The sequence below is a fragment of the Colobus angolensis genome, unplaced genomic scaffold (assembly GCF_000951035.1).
Source record: "Colobus angolensis palliatus isolate OR3802 unplaced genomic scaffold, Cang.pa_1.0 Scaffold16, whole genome shotgun sequence".
In the NCBI taxonomy this organism is placed as follows: Eukaryota; Metazoa; Chordata; class Mammalia; order Primates; family Cercopithecidae; genus Colobus; species Colobus angolensis.
Window position 1 is genome coordinate 10,621,204 of NW_012114710.1, and position 22,485 is coordinate 10,643,688.

Sequence of the window (22,485 nt, forward strand, 5' to 3'; positions counted from 1 at the left end):
TGCCAGGATCGTGCTGATGTGGCCCCAACCCCACCTCCCACCCTGCCCTGTGATGTTGGAAGAAACCCTACAGAGCAAATTGGCTGTGGCCAAGAAAACACTGAGAGAATATCAGCATAGAAAATACCCTGGTGTAGGTACAAGAGCAAAAAAAGGAGAAAATTAAAAATGGCAGCAACCCTGAGACAACCACTTCTGTTGATTGCCATTCACCTGATGATACATCCAAAGACCATGTTTCTCCCCTACAACTGTCTGCTCATGACACCATGTTAGCTGGTGGTGTCTCTTCCCCTGGTGCCAGTCGCACTAGCATGGCGGCTCCTCAGAATCATGATGCTGACATTGGTCCCAATCTCATGGATGAAACCAAGGCTTTCTCATTGACCGGGAGCCCAGGGCAACTCTCCCAACAGCTCAATGGTCTTACCTCTGAGTCTACATCCTTTGTCAATGGGGAGGGCCCTGCATCATCTGCTAACCTGAAGGATCTGGAGAAACGACAGAACCAAGAAATTCTGGATCAACTGAAAGAAGAAAAGAAAACAAGGAATTGAAAGTAGGGAGGCCAAAGGGAGTAGTTACAGGTTCAAATTCAGACCACAGGGATACTCATGTCCAAGAAAGGAGAGTTATGGACAGCCCTGTATTACACTCAGCGTGCTGCCAGGTAGTTTGAAGGAGAGTCAAAGGATCTGGCCAGCCGCCTGCAGTATTCCTGGCAGCATGTGGGAGAGTTGGCGCGGGCTGTCTCTGCTGTCTCTACACAGCAGAAGACGACGGACAAGTACAACAAAGAGTTAACCAGAAAGAGAGATGCCCTCAGGCTGAAGTTTTATGAAGATCTGAAGCAGCAGAACTCAGAACTAGAAGAGAAACTTGAGTCCTAGTATCGGAGAAGTCAGGGATCCAGCTCAACTTGGAGGAGCTGCAAAAGAAGCTGGAGAGGGCCAAGCTCCCGCTTCAACAGTCCTCAAGTCAGTGTGAACCCCCTAATGCTAACCAGCAGTTACAGCAGGCCATGGAGAATCAGGCACAGCTGGAAGCACACCTGGGGCAGGTTACAGGGTTGTTGAAACAGCTACAAATAGAGAAAGATCAATATACTGAAAATCTAAAAGGAGGGAGCACCATGTGGTAGCAGAGGATGCAGCTGATGTCAGAGCAGGTACACAGGTTGAGGGAGGAGAAGGGGCACAGCATGAGTTGGGTACAGGAGCTAGAGACGAGCTTGGCCGAACTGAGGAACCAGATGGCTGAACCCCTGCTCCTGGAGCCCCCAGCAGGGCCCTTTGAGGTGGAGCAGCAGCTACAAGTGGAGGCCGAGCACCTGCAGGAGGAGCTGGAGGGTCTGGCAGGACAGCTCCAAGCTCAGGTGCCAGATAATGAGGGTTTGAGTTGCCCGAACCAAGAGCAGGAGGAGAGACTGCTGGAGCTGGAGCAGAAGGCTGAGCTCTGGGAGGAGCAGGCAGAGGCGCGCAGGCAAACCTTGGAGACCATGCAGAATGACCTCGCCACCATCAATCATGCAGTCTCCCAGAATGGTGAGCTCAAGGAGCAGATGGCCGAGCTGCAGAGCGGCTTCATGAAGCTGAAAAATGAGAACATGGAGATCACCAGCAAACTGCAGTCAGAGCAGTATATCAAGAAGGACCTGGGCGAGAAGCTGGGTGAGCTGAAGAAGATGGTAGAGCTGAAGAGCCAAGAGGCTCAGAGTCTGCAGCAGTAGTGAGATCAATACCTGGGTCACCTGCAGCAGCACATGGAGGCCTATCAGCAGCAGGTGGCCACCTTTCAGCAGGTGCCCTCTGAGAAGGAGCTCCACAAGCAGTTACTGCTGCAGACCCAGCTCATAGACCAGCGGGAGCAGGAGGAAGCTCAGGGCAAAGTGGTGGCTGAGATGGCCCGCCAAGAGTTGCAGGAGACCCAGGAGCACCTGGAAGCCACCAGCCAGCAGAAGCAGCAGCTACAGGCCCAGCTGACCTTCATGGCTCTCCATGGGGAAGGAGATGGACTGGACAGTAAGGAGGAGACGCCTCCACTCATGCTGAGCATCCTGGAGGACCTGGAGGGTCGGGAGGCCATGGTGGTATTTTTACACTCAGCTGTAGCCAGTGCCGAAGAGGAGCAGGCAAGCCACATGGGCAGCTGAAGGAGCAAAGGGTGAGCTGTAAGTGTCTGGCTCATCTGGTGGCCACGGTCCAGAAGGAGCCAGAGGCAGCAGCCCTAGCCCCAGGGACTAGAGACAATTCTGTAGGTGGGAAGGCCCACCAGGCCCTCCAGGGGGCCATGGAAAAGCCTCAGAGTCACTTTATGGAGCTCAGGCAGGAGAAGGTGGACCTGAAGGAGCAGATGGAAAAGCTGGAATGTCACTGTTTCCAACTGTCTGGAGAGACAGACATCATCAGTGAGCGGGAGGCCAGGACATGGCAGGGAGGGCTGCACCGTGGTCGGAGGGATCCCAGTGTCTGAACCCTATCCTCCCGCAGGAAAGTACATCACACTGTACCAGAGCCAGAGGGCAGTGTTGAAGATGTGGCGACAGAAGGAACACATGAGCAGGCTGGCCCAGGGCAAGAAGATGAAAGTGAAGCTGCTGGAGCTGCTGGAGCTGCAGGAGCTGGTGTTGCGGCTTGTGGGCAACCACAACAAGTGGCGTGGCAAATTCCTGGCAGCTGCCCAGAATCCTGCTGATGAGCCTGCTCCAGGCACCCCAGCTCCCCCAGGAGCTTGGGACTACCAACAAGCAGGGTGATCTTTGCAAGATGAGCCTCGTCCACAGTGTGGAACCTGCACAAGGAAAGGCCGGGAAGGGTTCTCACCATGATAATCCCACTGCACAGCAGGTTATGCAACTGCTTCCTGAGATGCAGAACCCCCAGGAGCACCCAGGCTTGGGCAGCAACCCCTGCATTCCATTTTTCTATCGTGCTGACAAGAAACGAGGTGAAGATCACCATCATCTAAAAGCTGGCCACTGTCAGCAAAGCTTGGAGAAGTGGGGCCAGAAGCTCGTCCCCATCAGGTCTTTACCACCCCTTCCCAGTCACCCCATTATCGTTAGAGTAGCAAGGTAAGACCCCTGTGTGATGTGGGGAGACAAACAAGTGCAGACCCTTTGCCACCTTGGCCTGGGCTGAGTCCTTAATTTCTGGATGATTAGTGTGGTTATTTAAGAGCCAGAGGCTCATAGAGTTGATTTCTTTGGAGGAGGCCTGGTGGCCTCCCTGATGGCCTCACTCTCACTAAAGCAACTTTTCCCTCACAGGGGCTTCCATCTTCTTATTTAGAGAGGCAGCTGAGGCAGGACAATGGGGCTAAATGTAGAACAGGCGAGAGAACAGGCTGCTGGGGGTGACTCCCCTTCCCCAGTGGACATATTGTGTCTGTGTAACATTTTGTAATTCCAGGGGTAGTGCCACCCCCTGTATCATACATAGAGGATGTTGAAGCTGGCACATGGGGAGGAGGTTCTAGTAATTATTTGGGGCTCAGAAACTTCTTTATTGATAGCATGGGACAGAGAAAGGAGGCAGGGATGGGGTCATGGTGCCCTGGTGATGCAACTTCTGTTTATTTTGCTTTTTATTTTGGAATAAATGGATTTAGCCATGGTGTGGGGGAAGAAGAGGTGAATACTGAGTAAATATACTAACACCTGAGTAGATCTTCTTCAAAAAGTATCCATTGGAAAAGGATTTAGGTGCAATTAGCATATCCTTCCTAAAGTAAGCCTCCCCTGAAGAAATGTCTGCGGCATAATGATGAGGCTTAAAAAGAGGGAGAGAGAATTAAGTGGGGTGACATTTTAAAAATAAGTACCTAATTGTTACCAGTAAGCATGCTGATCCTCGTAAGGCTAATGATGCCAAGTTGATTTACTGCTCTAAAGAAGATAGAATTTAAAATCACTACATGGCATTTAATTTAATCTAGCAAGTTTTAGTTGCATTTACATTTACTCAATCATAGAATCATTGACAACCTTGAAAGTAAACAGACAAATATGCTAACAACATTCTTCCTGGGTGCAGGGTGGAAGTAGTATTTTAACTTAACTGTCTGGCACTTGATATCTATCTGGCTGTCCCATATAAGCTTTGAAGGAAGTGACTGATTTTACTCTTGTGGTACATGATTTATAAGGCTATTTATTTGAACCTGTATCTATGTCTACCTATGTAAACCATTTTGTTTCACGGTAAAAATCATTAAATGAGCATGTCATACATTTTCTAATATATTTATGTAAAATTTAGTATGTGTATATGAGTAAAAATTAAAGCCAAAAAAGTCAGTAGTGTGGGGAGTAACTTGGGAGTTGACTAACCAATCTTTAACATTGCTCAAGCAGCAGTTTAAAACTTCCAGACAGCCTGAATGATAATTGTTAGAAGATGCTACTTCCATGTGTCCAAGTTATAATGCTTTGGTCAACTAATTAAGAGCCCTTAGAAAATCCCTTACTACATATAAGTGAAACATATAAGTCCAATATTCACATTCATTCTTTTAGGTCTGAATATTAACAAATGCCGTTCTAGTCATCTATCACTTGTCACACATTTATTGAACACCTACTATGTGTTAGACACTGTGTTAGGAACTGAGGAAACAGAGGAAAAAGATTGGACCCTACTCTCTTACATAGCTCAGAATGTCTAGGACAGATGGGCAAAAGAAAAATGGTGGGATTTTATGTTGTGAGTCATGAAAAGGCATGGCCAGGGTGCTATAAGGCTCAGAGAAAACCATCTGACAGAGAAGACCCTTAGTCCAAATCTTGATGGATGAGTTGGTGTTACCTGCACCTTTGTCCTCCACAAGAAAAAAGGAAAAACATGTTCTGAGCTGTGGGACAGCATTGGCGAAGGCATTACCATGATACATTTGAGGAACTGCTGAACAGAGTGGGTTGGTTCTGTTTCTGGGATGCTCCAGGAAGTGAGTGGGAAACAGAAAGTAGAGCTTTGTATACCCTGAAAAGGTGCTTTCATTTTGTTTTTTTTTTCTTAAAATCAAGTGGAGTTGCAGGATTTGACATGAACGAGGATTTTAAGTGATCTGATTTAGAGATCATCTGGCTGCCACTGTAGAATTGTTCCAGGGGAACAAGACTAAAGTCAGAGATAGTGCCAGAAAGGAGAGAATGGACATGAGAAAACTTTCAGAAGAAGAATGAGTAGAACTTGGCTATTGGTTGTATGAGGACTGAGGGAGACCGCACAGTGTAGGACCACTAAGCAGTGTAGATGAGGGTGCTCATAGGATACTCAGAAGCAGGAGGAAGAGCACAGTTTGGCTCAAGGGCAATGTAGAATGATGATGAATTCAGGTTTGGTGCAGTGGATCTGCTAAGTGAAGAAGACAATGGGCAGTTGTTTACCCAACAGCTCAAGAAAGTGATATTAGGTGGAAGTAGAGATTTGGTAGCATCAACTCACACGGTAATCTCTGAAACTATAAATGTGGGTGAGATTTCCCAGGAAGCAAGTATGAAGAGAAAAGAGAGGAGAGCTAAATCCTGGGGAATGTTTACTTTTAAATGACTAGCCCAAGAATCCAAGAAGAACATTGAAAAGTAGGAAGTGAAGAAATAAAGTAAACTAAGAGTGGCATTACAGATTCTTTGAAAAGAAAAAGTTTCAAGGAAAAAAATTGTCCAAAAAAATTTTTAATGCTGCAAAGGTTTTTATTCATCTTTCCATTTCTTCATTCATTCATTTAATAAATATTCACTGGGCTTTTAGTATATTCTAGGCACTAGTTAAATATAGTTGCTAAGCAAAATCAAACCTGTCCTCAGATAGATTACCATTTAATGGAGGAGACTAATTTTAAATAAATGAGCCAAGCAATATATGTGTCATTTCAAATTATGATGAGTGCCATAACAGGATGCTAAGTGCCATAAAGGATACCCTGGGTGTCATCATTAGGAGGTCATTGGTGGTTTTGTAATGTTAGCCTTGAAGAAGTGAGAGAAGTGGGAAGAAGCCAAATTACCACCAAATTGCCATGAGTTAAGAATAAATATGAGGGAAGGATATAGAGTAAAGCAGGTAGGCAACTCTCTTGAGAAGCTTGACTGTGGCAAACAATAGAGCAAGAAGAAGAAAACTAAAACCAAACATTGTTTGTTTTAAAACCTAAGAATATGGAGCATATTGATTGGCTGAGATTGGAAGGAACCAGCCAAGAGAAATAGTTGTAAATATAAATTTAAAAGTGAGAAAAAAATAATTGATGAAATTGGCAAAAATTAATGAAAATACAAATATGTTTCAGGTGGATCCAAATGAGCTAAGGAAAAACTACAGGACTTCTACAAAATTTCAGGTAGGTGACTCACAAACAATTTCAAAATTGCTCAAGTAATCTCTTACCATTTTGACTTTAAATCCCATCTATAGATTTCTATAAGCAAAGTTTATACATATGAAGTTTTATTAGACAAAGATAAGCCTGAAGTTTCTGCCTCTCAATAATTACCTGATATATTTCCTTATATGTGCAAATGGGTAATTCCACATATAAGTCCTTATTAAGCAGACCAAAATAAGTTAGTGCCCACATTTGAATTCTAATTTACACATCAATAAAGGAATATGGGTTGTATACTTTGCCTTGTCTACAAAATTCTAGCCCCCAATTCATGTAGCATGATGTTGTAAAAGTTTGCAAAATTGTTTCTACTCCTGCTTCTTTCTTGTTCTCATATATTCAAAATAAAAATTATTAATAGAAGAGAGGCAATTGTTTACATAACATGGAACCTTCTTTTCCATACGTTTTATTGCTCATAATTGTTTTCTAAGTACTTTGTTCTCTCTAACTCTGCGAAATAGGCAGAGGTCAGGGGTTATTTCGGTTTACCCAATCGGAGTGAACTCTAGCCCCCCATGTCAAAGACAATTCTTTGGTGGCCTCAGAGTTTGTTTAAAAATACAAATCTGGGTTTAGGTCTCAAACTATCCCTGTTGGAAATCTACAATGATTAACATCCCTTTCAACTGGCTTTTTTAAAAATCTCCAACTAATTTTCTTTATTAAAAATTGCCACATACTTAGGCATATTCATAAAAGATCTCTATGCTGCTTTGATGAATTCTACAAAGAGGATTAATAGTTTTGTAATCCCATAAAGCTTATTCCAAACTCTTACTTTCCTGAGTTTGAATAAGGGCTAAATTAATTTATATATTTAATTTGTGTTAGCATAATGACATTTTGGTCAATGACAGACCATGTATATGGTGATGGTCCCATAAGATTATAAGGGAGCTGAAAAATTCCTATTGCCTAGTGACATCATAGCCATCATAGCATTACAGTGCAATGTGTTATTCACCTGTTTGCAGTGATGCTGGTGTAAACAAACCTACTGGCTGCCAGACATATAAAGTACATACAAATATGTATGGTACAAATATGTATGGTATATAATACATACAAATATGTATGGTACATAATATTGGGGATAATGGTAATAAACAACTAAGTTACTAGCTTATGTATTTACTATATTATACTCTTTATTGTTATTTTAGATTCTACTCCTATGAATTTTTTTAAAGTTAATTGCAAAAGAGACTCAGGCAAGTCTTTCAGGAGGTATTCCAGAAGAAGGCATTGTTATTATAGGAGATGACAGCTCCACCCATGTTATGGAGCCTGAAGACCTTCCAATGGGGCCAGATATGGATGTGGAAGACAGTGATATTGATGATCCTGACTCTATGTAGGCCTAGGCTAATTTGTGTGCTTGGGTCTTAGTTTTTTAACTAAGTTTTTTTAACAAAAAAGCTTAAAAGTAAAAATAAAAGCATTTAAAAATAGAAAAAAGCTTATATAATAAACATATAATGAAAATTCTTTTGTACAGCTGTACAATGAGTGTTTTAAGTTAAGTGTTATTACAAAAGAGTAAAAAGTTTTCAAAAATTCAAAAGCTTATAAAGTAAAACAGTTACAGTGAGCTAGGGTTACTTTATTATTAAAGAAAAAAAATTGTTCAACAAATTTAGTGTAGCCTAGGTCTACAGTGTTCGTAAAGTCTACAGCAGTGTACGGTAATGTCCTAGGCCTTCAGTCACTCCCTACTCACTTATTGACTCAGTCAGAGCAAGTTCCAGTCCTGCAAGCTCCATTCATGGTAAGTATCCTATACAGGTGTACCATTTTTTATCTTTCATATCACATTTTTAACTGTACCTTTTCAATGTTTAGATGTGTTTAGATACAAAGATATTTACCATTGTGTTATAATTCCCTACAGTACTCAGTACAGTAACATGCTGTACAATAACATACAATAATATACTGTAATATACAGAGCATGCTGTACAGTAACATGCTCCTAGGCTTGTAGCCTAGAAGCCTAGGCTTATATGTCTATACCATATCACCTACGTGTGTAGTAGATAATACGTCTAGGTTTCTGTAAGTACATACTATGATATTCACATAATGAAATCACCTAACAATGCATTTCTCAGAATATATCCCTGTTGTTAAGTGACACATGACTGTATTTTTGAACTTGGTCATTCCCCTATTAGCTTGTCAACTTCTTGTGAATAGCAACAATATCTTACTCCTATTTCAACCCCAACATGCTTTGCAAATTGTCTTGCACAGAGTTTAGTGTTAGTCAATACTTCAATCAATTTTCTACAGTTCAATGAGAAATAAATTATCTCTGGCTACACAAATCTGTGCCAATGTGTTAATATTAAAATGGCTAATGATTAATGACTGTCTGCAGAGAGAAGTTGAGAGGGGAGGTGAGCAATTGAATAGAAAGCAAACGAAAAGATCGTTATGATTTGAGCCAAAAACTATAGGTTTTAGGGTAGCAATAGATAGGTCAATCGTGTGCCTGCTTTTTTATTTTAAATACATTATTTTAATTACTGTTCTGTACACCTAACTTGTTACAAAGATTGATACTTATACAGTAAAATCAATGAGGTTTGAGGATATGATGTAATTTCTAAACTAATACTTTTAGGAAGTAATCTGTTTATAATAGCTAATCTGGTTAATTCAAACCAGAAGTTCTATTCTTGTTCAATAGCAGCAGGCTTTGAAATTGTTAGGCAATTAATTATCTCAACTCTATGCTTTTGGGGTACAAGTGGTTTTTGGTTACATGGATTAATTATATAGTGGTAAATTATGAGATTTCAGTGCACCCATCACCAGAGTAGTGTACATTGTATCTAATATGCAGGTTTTTTTGTCCCACCCCAAGCCCATCCCCACTTCTGGTCTTCAAAGTCCATTATATCACTCTGTATGCCTTTGCATACTCAGAGCTTAGCTCCCACTTATAAGTGAGAACATTTAGTGTTGGGTTTTCCATTCCTAAATTACTTCACTTAGAATAATGGCCTCCAGCTCCATCCAAGTTGCTGCAAAAGACATTGATTCCTTTCTATGTCTAAATATTATTCCGTGGTGTACATAAACCACATTCTCTTTATCCACTCATTGTTCAATGGCTACTTAGGTTAGTTTCATATTTCTGCAATTATGAATTGGGCTGAAATAAACCTATATGTGCATGTATCTTATTCATGTACTGACTCCTTTTCCTTTGGGTAGATACCCAGTAGTTGGATTGCTGGATCGAATGGTAGATCTACTTTTAGTTGTTTAAGGAATGTCCATACTGTTTTCCATAGAAGTTTTACTAATTTACATTCCCACCAGCAGTGTATATGCACTCCCCTTTTACCACATCCATGCCAACATCTATTGTTTTTTGACTTTTTAATAATGGCCATTCTTTCAGGAATAAGGTGGTATCTCATTGTGGTTTTAATTTGCACTTCCTTATTGACTAGACAGGTCACTAGACAGATCAACAGTGTGTCTGCTTTTTTATTTTTAATACATTATTTTAATTACTGTTCTGTACACATCTTGTTACAAAGATCAGTTAGTTCCATATTTTCTGCAGTTATGAATTGGGCTGAAATAAACCTATATATGCATGTGTCTTTTTCATGTACTGACTCCTTTTCCTTTGGGTAGATACCCAGTAGTGGGATTGCTGGATCGAATGGTAGATCTACACAAATCTGTGCCAATGTGTTAATATTAAAATGGCTAATGACTAATGACTGTCATCATAGAGAAGTTGAGAGGGGAGTTGAGCAACTGAATAGAAAGCAAGTAAAAAAATCGTTATGATTCGAGCCAAAAACTATAGGTTTTATAGTAGCACTAGACAGGTCTACAGTGTGCCTGCTTTTTAATTTTAAATACATTTTTTAAGTACTGTTCTGCACACCACTTAACTTGTTACAAAGATCTGTACCTGTACAATAAAATCAATGAGGTTTGATGATATGATGCAATTGGGGGTGGCATTTTTTTCATGTTTTTTGGCTATTTGTATAACTTGTTTTGAAAAATGTCTATTCATGGCATTTGTCTACTTTTTGATGAGATTATTAGTTTTTTCTTGCTGATTTGAATTCCTTGTAGATTCTGGATACTAGTCCTTTGTCTGATGCATAGTTTGCAAATATTTCCTCCCATTCTGTGAGTTGTCTGTTTATTCTGATGATTATTTCTTTTTATGTGAAGAAACGTTTTTAATCAGGTCCCATTTATTTATTTTCATTGCATTTGCTTTTGGGGCTTTAGTCATAAATTCTTTGCCCAGGCCAATGTCCAGAAGAATTTTTCCAAGGTTATCTTCTACAATTTTTATGGTTTCAGATCTTAGATTTAAGTCTTTGATTTATCTTGGTTGATTTCTGTATAAAGTGAGAGATAGGGATCTAGTTTCACTCTTCTACATGTGGCTTGCCAGTTTTGCTAGCACCACTTAAAAAACAAGATGTCCTTTCCCCAATTTATGTTTTTCTGTGCTTTAATACCAGTTGGCTATAAGTATTTGGCTTTATTTCTGGGTTCTGTATTCTGTTCCATTGGTCTATGTACCTACTTTTATACCAGTACCATGCTGTTTTGCTAACTACAGACTTGAAGTTTGGTAGTGTAATGCCTTCAGATTTGTTCTTTTTGCTTAGGGTTGCCTAGGCTGTAAGGGCTCTTTTTTAGTTTCATGTGAATTTTAGAATTGTTTTCTCTAATTCTGTGAAAAATAATGTTAGTATTTTGATGGGAATTGCATTGAATCTGTAGATTGCTTTTGGCAGTATGGACGTTTTTACAATATTGATTCTCCCAATCCATAAGCATCAGATGTGTTTCTGTTTGTTTGTGTCATCTATGATTTCTCTCAGCAGTGTCTTGTAGTTCTCTTCGTAGGGATCTTTCACCTCCTTGGTTAAGTATATTCCTAGGATTTATTATTGTTGTTGTTGTTGTTTTACAGTTGTAAAGGGATTGAGTTCCTGATTTGCTTCTCAGCTTGGTCATTTTTGTATGTGTACTGCAGTGTTACTGGTTTGTGTACATTGATTTCATAATCTGAGACTTTATTGAACTTGTTTATGAGATCTAGGAGTCTTTTGGAGATGTCTTTAGGGTTTTCTAGGTATATGATCATATCATCAGTAAACAGTGATAGTTTGATTTCCTCTTTTTTGATGTGAATGCCCTTTATTTCTTTCTCTTGCTTGATTCCTCTGGCTAGGACTTCTTCAACTCTCTAATTCATACATGTGGCCTTACAATACGTTCTTAACTGCTCTTCATTATCTTAAGATGTCTTAAAGTTTTTAAATATACCCTATTAAGACCATGTAAAATTTACTAAAAGTGAATAATTATTTTACATAAAATAATCATAATGACCAGTTTAACAGAAGATCAAAATAATTTCAATACATGATTATTTTTAAAAATTTCTTAGCTATAATAGTACTTTCAATACCTCCTCCTATCAGAGCTGCTGATTAATTGCAATCATTATTGATTTCTTTTCTCTCCTCTCTCAGCCTGCACAGGCTCTGATAGATACCTTTAAAGCAGTTTATTGGTAGCAAAGTGGTTCAAAGTAGACAAGAGTAGAAAGCACTGAAGAGCCTAAATGAACCACAATATAATTGACTCTGAACACTGGAGAATTGGCTGAAACATAAAAATATATCAATACAATGAAAGTTCAATGCTTTCAAATAAAATCAAGAATGGACTTGATTTCTAGTCCAAGAGCACCATGTTAAAAACACTATTCAAACATATTTTAACATTAGCAACTATGCCCATTGTATATGTGACAGCTCAATAAAAATCCCAGTAAATGCAGTGCCTAAGGAGAGATCAGATGCATGGTGGTGGAAATGAAATACGGTGGAAGGAGGCTACAGAATAGTTTTCATGGTGCTAATATGTCTTAAAAAGCCCCATGCATAGTTAATTGAAAGCAGTTTTGGATTAAACAACAAATAATGCACTGTGACTGGTCAACTTTTACAGACATCAATGTAAATCCATCCATTCCCAGAAAGGCATGTAAACACAACATATTTTTGAATGTGTTCTTTCAACAGTTGGATGTTGCATCAATAATACCATTTGATGTTTGCTACCTCTTCTTTGGGTTTAATCCAATATTTAGAGCAAACAGGATGTTAAAGGTAAGATAACTATATTTAATTGTCTTTTCCCTTATAATGGAAATATTTCCATTTCCTTATAATGGAAATCTCGAAACAATTTAAAGTATCTTAAAATTACCAATATTCTTGATTTTTCCCAAACTCTTCTCCATCTTTCTGCCCTCATCAATGCTATGATTTTTTTTAATGAAGGAAGAAAAAAATGTCTACTGGTGAAAGTTGCTCCTGGTTTTTATTTTATATCTCACATGGAAATTTCAGAAGGTACCTGCTTGGAGATAACCAATTTTCAGAAATAATCATGTTTCTGTAGATTTAGGAGTTTATCTGACATTATGATAAAAGCTTATAAAGTGCCAACTCTTCATTCCCCATCTCTGTAACCCTAAAATGTCCAAAAGCCCTCTCTATCCATTAGATGTTTAAATATAGGAGATCCTGACAGTTAACATTAATCTTCTTTTCAAAGCCCCATAGTCCACTCATTTCACTTATTTATAAGGGTGTCATCTTAATGCACAATTCTCTAGGATAAATATTTATTATCTATATGTCTCCAAATTATAAATGAGAAAACAAATGAATATATATTTTCTTTTTAGTGAACACTTAAGCTAAATTTAAAATCATGCCTTTGTGCAAAATTGTATTAAGAGCACAATAAACAAATTACCACACATATAAATTATCATAATCTGAGTGTTCGAAGACGTTTTTTCCTACTTACGAACTCTGGAAAAACAAATCCTTTGTGTATATTTCTAATTAAATAGTCATTACTATTACCTACACTATTTTTAATTCTAAATGTTCTATTGCAGTCATATCTACTTTGGGCAAAATTTTGAACTAAGTAATCTCTGTGGCCTTCCTATCTATAAGAGTCTATGATTTGAAGCATATTAAATGTATTAACTTACATATGCACACAACCCTTTTGGGGGGCATCTTTTCTTATTGACCTTGTTTTACAGATGAGAAAACCAAGGCAGAGAAACAGCAAGAGACTTTTCCATGGTTACACAGTAGTAAGTGGCAGAGATAGGACTGGCATTTGGCTCTGGATTCCATACTTTACTGCCTATAGAAATAAAAGAGGAAGTAGGGGGTAGGAGTGCATGCAGGCAGAAAAGGTTGAGATAAAAGTAGAAGTAAGCAGGAAAAAGCCTTGAGGGAAATAGTAACTCTGCTTGTATTAAATGCACATAAACTCATTGTATCTTTGAATACTGTCAAGAACAGCCAGTGCTAATACTTACTGGAGTTTAAATTTTCTTTAAACAAATACACATTTAATGCAATTCACTGAAAAATAATGCTAGTGTTGAGCAATAAGACTTAACATCTATTTATAACTGTAACGCATTACACTTTTCCTCTTTTATGTATGTTTTTGGAGAGTGTGACTTTAATTGTTGGGAAATAGAGTTCTACTACATGCTTACAAAAGAAAAAGGAAAAAAATGTTTTTTAAGTTTCATTTTCAACAAACATTAAAAGTAAGACTATAACTAGAGGGTAGCAATAAAATAAAGCAAGAAGCTCTGGAAGTGTGATATCATGCTATAAAATGTACTGCCCAGAGGAAAATACCACTGAACAGGGTCTTGTTTTGTTTTTTTTTTAAAGACATATGAATAAAATTATTTTCAGTAATGAATAAAATCTATTTCATATAGTTTTATTTAAATATATATATTTAAGACTAACATGCTTTTGGATTTCTTTTGCTTTTCTATACAGTATACTTCATTTTTTGAATTTAATCATCACCTAGAGTCTATAATGGACAAAGCATATATTTACAGGTAAAGTATAACTCAGTATACTTGGGGGAAGGGGAAAAAGCAATGGTGTAGCATTTTAGACAGAATTTGGCAGGGATATGACCTCCCTCTTCAAAAAAAAAAAAGGGTGTAATTTCAGCTTTGATTACATAAAATATAGGACTATGTTCTAGAACAGACGTGGGTATTTTAAGTGAAATAAAAGTATGAAAATCATCAGATTTTAGAAAAGTACTAGACTAAGAAAATAGGACTTATTATCTACTTCTGTCAAAACAAGTACAGAAAAACATACTCTTTTGCAAGTTGACTTTAAACCTTTCTCATGATAATTCATTCCTAATCTGAATTTCATTCGTTTGTTGTTCTAAATTTCACTTGCACTGAAACCTCTAGTCGCCATTCATCCTAGCGTAAAGTCTCATGAGCTTTTCAGAGATACCTAGTTAAATCAGCATAGTGTATTTTATGGGACTTAAACTGAGGAGTTGACCCTTGAGGCATGTCTTTCACGGAGTTGACTCACAACATCTGTGAAAAAAGAGAAAGTTTGTTGTTGTTGTTTGTTTTTTTCCCTACACTCTATCAATCCCAGTCAAGACATTACCATTGGGAAACATGCAATGGTACCATCACTTTATACTGTACTAATGAGAGTTAACAGTTCACAAATCCAAAGCAAGGGGTTCACTGGAGACTTAAAGGAAATGGAAATGTTAAAATAAACTGTATTCCAGAAACAACATGAATTCTTACTTTCTATCTATTCTCTCTGACAGAGTTATTCGAACAACCGGATACTTGCTGTTTATTCTGCACATTAATGCCTGTGTTTATTACTGGGCTTCAAACTATGAAGGAATTGGCACTACTAGATGGGTGTATGATGGGGAAGGCAACAAGTAAGTTCTAATGTTGAAAGAAACCTTTATTGATTATTTTTAACATTCTGTTTCATTGTATGAATTTATGAGAGCCAGTGTTTTTGAAGCTGTCATAACCCATTCAATGACTGGTAAATATTATTTGGCCATAAAAAAGGATAAAACCAAGTCATTTGCACCAAAATGGATGGGGCTGAAGGTTATTATCTTAGTGAAATAAGCCAGATCCAAAATTATAAATATCACATGTTCTCACATATATGTGGAAGGTAAAAATTTTGATCACATAGAGACAGAGAGTGGAAAGATAACAGAGACTGGGAAGGGTGGGTGGTGGGGAGACGAGCACATAAAAAGTGGATTAAAGGATACAAACATACAATAGGAATATATTCAATGTTTGCAACAGAGTAGGGTGACTATAGTTTCAGACCCTGTATTGTACTCGGCTAATAAACAACCTAAACACCCTGACTTGATCACTATGCATTATATACACGTAACAAAATTGAACCAGTACCCCATGAATTCGTCCAAATAAAAATTTTTTTAAGCTGAAAAACCTCTTTAGTAAGTCCGTTTGTTTTTAAGTGAAAGAGAATAGAGGAGAATAGAATAGAAAATATCAGAGTCTGTCTGATAGTAAAGGAATGTGTGTGTGTGTGTGTGTGTGTGTGTATCCTGAGTTGGCCTGTGAAATGCATTTTTTACTCTGGATCATGATCAAAAAAGTTTGAAAGCCTCTACATTAGACAACTGAGCAGTAAGATAACTTAATAACTCCAATGCTGATTGTTAGTAATGAACAATGTTAATTATTTAGAGGGCAGGTGCAGTGGCTAATTAGTTTACCAGTGAAGGGTTTTATGGGTTTATGAGTCAGCTATAACCACTAACTCAATTAAACACTTAGAGACTAACGAGGATCATAAATTAAACTTGATAATTAGGTATGCAAGTGTCCCAGAAATAAAAAAAAAGATCATCTGGAAAATTTAGGGCAATAGAATCAGGACTCGGGAATGGCAACTGGGTTATTTAATAGTGAAATTTCCTTTTGGTAAGATACAAAGACCTGGCATAATGTTGACTTCACTAACTTTCTGCTCCAGTGGAATGACATTGAACATATAATAAGGCAATGTCCAAATTGGAAAAAAAGCAGATCCCAGCATTACTTTGAAGGGCAACTCACTGCAGCCTTGGGATGGAGAGCAATTATAGGATAGAGCAAAGAGAGGGAAAATAACTTACAAAATTACACACTACCTAGAGTGAGTTGGATGTGCATAAGGGATTATAACAACCAGAACCAATTTTAAAGAATTTAAAGTCAGAAGGACCACTGATTGGGAAACACACATATACAGATACTCTATTTCCAGAAAATTTACTAAATAAATAATTCCCTTTAGAATGTGAATTATTTACTTTGATATAAACAACTAATTTGTATAAAAATTGACTAAAATGCCAACTATATTAAAATTGCTTCAAAGTGAGTATATAATCCAACATCATTAGATGACTGTGACTGATAACTGGTTTTTTCAAATTAGCAAAATAATATAGGATTGCATACGAATGCCTTCAAGAAAGTGAAGCTACTTCTCTTTTTATACCTAGATGCCTCTCTGTGGAGTTTCTAGGAACTATATCTTGTTCCCAGTGTTAAGTATATAATAGTAGAAAATATATTAGGTATATAAAGGCAGACAGAGAGAGGGAGAGTAAGGAAAAAAGAAAGGAATGGCCAAATCTGCATTGTAACAAGAAGAAAGAAATCTCAGCTTCAGCCCATAAGAAACTTCAGCTATGCTAGTGTTTTAGATTTCTAATTCCAGCTACATTATAAACCAGATAGCCAAAATGCTCTCTCTAAAATACAAGATAAATTACTTGTTGTAATTTTTTTGTTACTTATTATAATTATTTATTATAAGTTTCTAGATGAATACAATTACAACAGTTTTCAATGATTGCTGAGTTGCCTAGAAAGTAAGAAGTATCTCCAAAGGCCAAAACACAAATGTATGTACCAAACCTGGAGTACAGTAGGAAATGAGTGTGAGTAACCACTAAAGAACAGAAATAGAATAACTTCTAAATCAGTAAGGGGGAAAAAAGAATAAGGAAATTTAAACAAACCAATCCAAAAAAAGACATAAAGATGAGGAGTGGCAGTTCTGGGGAGAAGTATAGGAAAGGCAGGACAATAGAAGACACAACATAAGATAATAAGGACAATTTAAAATAGATCAGTATATTACGAGAAAGGGGTCCTGATCCAGACCCCAAGAGAGGGTTCTTGGACCTTGTACAAGAAAGAATTTGGGGAAGTCCATGGAATAAAGTGAAAGCAAATTTATTAAGAAAGTAAAGAAATAAAAAAATAACTACTGCATAGGCAGAGGAGTGGCATGGACTGCTTGACTAAGAACACCCGTAATTATTTCTTGATTATATGCTAAACAAGAAGTGGATTATTCATGAGTTTTCAGGGAAAGGGCTAGGCAATTCCCAGAATTGAAGGTTCTTCTCCTTTCCAGACTATATAGGGAAACTTCTGGACATTGCCATGGCATTTGTAAACTGTCATGGTACTGGTGGGAGTGTCTTTTAGCATGCTAATGAATTATAATTAGCATATAATGAGCAATGAGGGTTACAAGAGTTCACTTTCATTGCCATCTTGGTTGTGGTGGATTTGGGCCAGCTTCTTTATTGAAACCTAATTTATCAGCAAGGTCTCTGTTACCTGTATCTTGTGCCAACCTCCTATTTCGTCCTGTGACTTAGAATGCTTAACCTCCTGGGAAGGCAGCCCAATAGGTCACAGCCTTATTTTACCCAGCCCCTTTTCAAGATGGAGTCACTCTGGTTCAAATACCTCTGACAAATATGTGCAGTAAATTAATGTGAACTAAACTCACATGCTAATAGAGATCGTCAATTAAAACTAGTCAGAATAAGCTTTAAAGCAAAAGACATTTTAGAGAAAAACATCACCATTTAATAATAAAATTTTGATTCATGATTGTCAAAAGACAAAATTACAACAAATTTATTTTAACTATTTTAATTGGCTTTTATTTGCAATTCTAGAATCAGGTAACACCTCAATTCTATAAAATAGAATGAATGTTCTGATGAGCTGAGCAAAAGAGGTTGGCTTTATAGGCAGAAAGGGACTGAAGAAAGCAGAAACAAAGAACAAAAATGGATTGGTCATTTCAAAGTTACTTTCCTTGTAAAGGTTAAAGTAGAGGGGTCTTCCTTACCAAGCTGGATAAAACTGGCTTGTTTGAGGATTTAGCTATCTCTCTTTCTCTCTCTCCTGATTTCTTAGAATGGCAGATAAACAGCTTAGTTTCACTTTGGTGACACAGAACTTCAGCATTAGTCATTCCATTTGGGTTTGGTCTGTTTGGCTTAGTGCAGGAGTTTAGTCCAAACAAATGGCCTCCTATAAATTTTATTTACTATCATCAAGATATTCCAATTCTAAATGTGTATGCACCCAATAAAATACTTACAATCATTCAAAGAAAATCATAAAGCAAAAATTGATAGAAGGAGGAGAAATTGGCCAATATATCATCAAAGTGTGAGACACCAAACATAACTATTGACAGGTCAAGTAACCAAAAACAATAAACATATAAAAGATTTGATAACTCAAATAACAAGCTTGATTTCATGGGTACAAATAGAATCTTGCACCCAAGGATTAGAAACTGCCCATTTTTCTTAATCACTCACAGAAAAACTACTAAAAGTGATCATTTTCTAGGCCCAAAACTAGTTTCAATAAATTCCACAGCCTTGTTATCACACAACTCACATTCTCTGACTATAAATATTAATCCATCAAGTCTGCTCTGCTCATTTAGACTGAAGCATTCTCACTCAAAACCAAAGCTCCAGAAATCCTATTACCAACCGTCAGGGACACAGGTTGCCACCTTTGCAATGAAAATGCTTTTAAAAGTAGCTTCTTTACTTATCTTTTTAGATAATTTGCATATGTCAGTTATTCATATACTTATCCTAACAGTTTTTTTTAACATCAACTTCTCCTTCTATTGCTTCATATTACCCTTTGATCTTGTAAGCCAAGTTTTTGCAATAATTACCTAAAGTATTTTTTTTAACTTAACCCTTGTGATGGTCCTGGTGACCTATAAATTGAAGGTTGCTTATTAGGCCTTTGGATTTGCAAATTTTGCCCTAGTTAGAATTACGCAGCAGACTGTGGGGCATAAATGGAACACTGTGAACATTTAAAATAAGTCAAGTTTATTATTATTCCATTAATTCTCATGAGAACAGCAATTTCTATTCATTTCAATAGAAGTTTTTATTTTTATTTATATTGAGCGAATGACATCCTTCTTTAAACTGTAAGATTTGACAAAGAATGCAAATGTTTAGTTCAAAAGGAGAACACAAGTGAGTACCTATGGTTATGTGATACTTAAAAATATTCCCAGTGTCCTTTGTCCACATATATCCCAATTTTATTTATTTTCTGACATAAATTTTCCAATGCGCACAAATTTTTTGAAGAAATCCATGGTCCCAATCCCTAATGTATCTTGTCCTTGAAAAAAAAGAAAACCAAACAAGGCTGTCATGGGAATGATTGACTTTAACTGAGGTAAGGAAGGAATCAGAATTACTATACCATAGTGCTAGAAAAATTTAGGTAATCTACCTTCTTAATTTTACAGATGAAGACTATGAGACTTAGGTAGATGAAAATATTTATTCAGGGTGCCCTAGATACCTCATAGCTGAGGTCAGACAACGGCAGAGAGAGAGAAGGAAAGGGAGAGGGAGGGGGAGGGGAAGAGGAAGGAAAGGGGAAGAGGGAGAGGGAGAAGGGAGGAGGGTGGTGGGGGGGATATTTATATTACAATTCCTGGAGAGTCACCCTTGGGATATAACAACAAGAACAAAAAAAACCCAGAGCAAAGAATCGGGGGATCAGAAGGAAGTGAAGGGCAGTGAGCAGCATGACAAGGGAGAGTTCAGAAGGCGATTCAACAGATGTGTTCACAGATACAGTCTTCCTACATTCTCATTTCAGTAAGTCTAGGTATGCATTCACTCATCCACTCCAGTCATTCAACAAATATAGTGGATTCCTATTGTGTGCTACTAGGCCCATAAATACCTACTTTTGTAGCACTTACATTCTAACAAGACCGTTCTCCCTCATAGCCAGTGCTTCCAGAAATAAGTTTACAGAAACCAGGAACTAAGATGGATTGAGGTAGTTAGGAATGTCCACACAGAAAAATAAGTATAGAAGGGTAGATGGATTGAGGTAGTTAGGAATGTCCACACAGAAAAATAAGTATAGAAGGGGTACTTTTAAAAGTTGCATGTCCCACTACAGATTCACCACAATGGCTAAAATTTAAAAGACTGACAATACCAAAGACTGGGATAATGACAATGCCAGGTGTTAGGGTAACATGGGGTTACTGGAACTCTCACATATTGTTAGAGGGAATGTGAAATGATAAAACCATATTGGAAAAAGATCTGACAGTTTATTTTACAACTAAACACACCTACCTTACAACTCAAAAATTCGAACGTAGGTATTTTACCCAAGAGTAATGAAAATATATGTTCACAGAATAAAACTTGTTCGAGAATTTTCATAGAAGCTCTATTCATCAAGACCAAAAACTCGAGGCAGCCTAGGTATTCATCCATAGGTGGATAAATAAACAAACTGTGATATAAATATATAATGAATACTATGCAGCAATACAAAGGTATAAATTACCAATACACAACATGAATAACTCTCAAAAGCATACTGAGTAAAAGACATCTTATACAGAAGCATATATACTGTATGATTTCATTTATATGAAATTCGAAAACAGGCAGACTTATCATGGTAGAAAAAAATTAGAACAGGTGATTGCCTCTGGCACATTTGAATAAGGATTGATGGAAAAGAATTGAGAGAACTTTCTAAAGTGATGGCAAGGCTGTATGTCTTAATATGTGTTTTGGTTACACAGGTATATGCATTTGTCAAAATTTATTAAATGATACAAAAATCAGCAGCATTTCTACACACTAACAATAAACTATCTGAAAAGGATATTAAGCATCAAAAAGAATAAAATATTTGGAATAAACTTAACCAAAGGGGTGTGAGACTTGTATACTGAAAACTGCAAAATGTTGTTGAAAAAAATTAAAGTAGAAACTAATAAATCAAAAGACATCTGTATTCAAGGGCTAGAATAATTAATATTGTTAAAATGTCCCAACTACTCACAATGATCTACAGATTCAATGCAATCCCTATCAAAATCTCAATGATTTTTCACAGGAACATTAAAAAAATGCAAAAATTCATATGGAACCACAAAAGACTCCGAATAGCTAAAGTAATTTTGAGCAAAAAGGACAAAGCTAAAGGCATCCCACTTCCTGATTTCAAAATATATCACAGAGCTACCATAATAAAAACAGTATGAAACTGGCATAAAAACACACATATGGTCCAATGAAACAGAATAGAGAGCCCAGAAATAAATGAATACATAGATGGTCAACTGCCTGTCCATGGGCGCTAAGGATATGCAATGAAGAAAGATAGTCTCTTCAATAAATTGTACGGGGAAAATTGGATATCCACAAACAAAAAAACAAAATAACTACCATATGACCCAGAAATGGCACTTCTGTGAATATACCCAAAGGTATTGAAATCTGTATCTCAAAGAGATACCTGCACTCCCATGTTCATTGCAGCATTGCAACATTATTCGCAATAGCCAAAACATGGAAGGAACCTAAATTTCTCTCAACTAATGAAAGGATAAAGATAATGTGGTAAATATGCACATATATAATGGAATATTATTCAGCCCTTAAAAAGAAAGAAATCCTCCCATTTGTGACAATATAGATAGAGCTGGAGGACATTATGCCTAGCAAAATAAACAAGACACAGAAAGAGAAATACTGTATGACCTCATATGAACTCTCTTATATGTGGAATCTAAGTCAATTTCATAGTAGTAGAGAGTAGGATGGGGGTTACAAGGGCCTGGAGGAAAGGGATAATGGGGAATTGTAAGTCAAGGGGTACAAAACTTCCATTATGCAAAATGAGTAAATCCTAGAAATCTACTGTATGGCATAATGGCTATAGATAATACTATACTTTCTTTAAATTCACCAAATGGTCCTACTTAACATGAGTCTTTTTTTTCTTTTTTCTTTTCTTTT

The 22,485-nt window shown here is 37.3% G+C and overlaps 1 protein-coding gene and 1 pseudogene across 2 annotated transcripts in view; both read left to right on the plus strand.

The window, feature by feature from the left end:
• The window catches only part of CNGB3 (cyclic nucleotide gated channel beta 3), a 159,994-nt gene that overhangs the window by 76,122 nt on the left and 61,387 nt on the right, over positions 1-22,485 (plus strand). The window contains exons 7-10 of the mRNA XM_011937082.1: positions 6,289-6,339; positions 12,477-12,563; positions 14,289-14,353; positions 15,112-15,234. Coding sequence (XP_011792472.1) covers positions 6,289-6,339; positions 12,477-12,563; positions 14,289-14,353; positions 15,112-15,234 — 326 coding nt within the window. The remainder of the gene's footprint in view (positions 1-6,288; positions 6,340-12,476; positions 12,564-14,288; positions 14,354-15,111; positions 15,235-22,485) is intronic.
• On the plus strand, positions 17-2,967 carry LOC105508249 (annotated as a pseudogene). Its single transcript, XR_001001229.1, has 2 exons — positions 17-2,407; positions 2,490-2,967. The product of XR_001001229.1 is annotated as a golgin subfamily A member 2-like (transcript).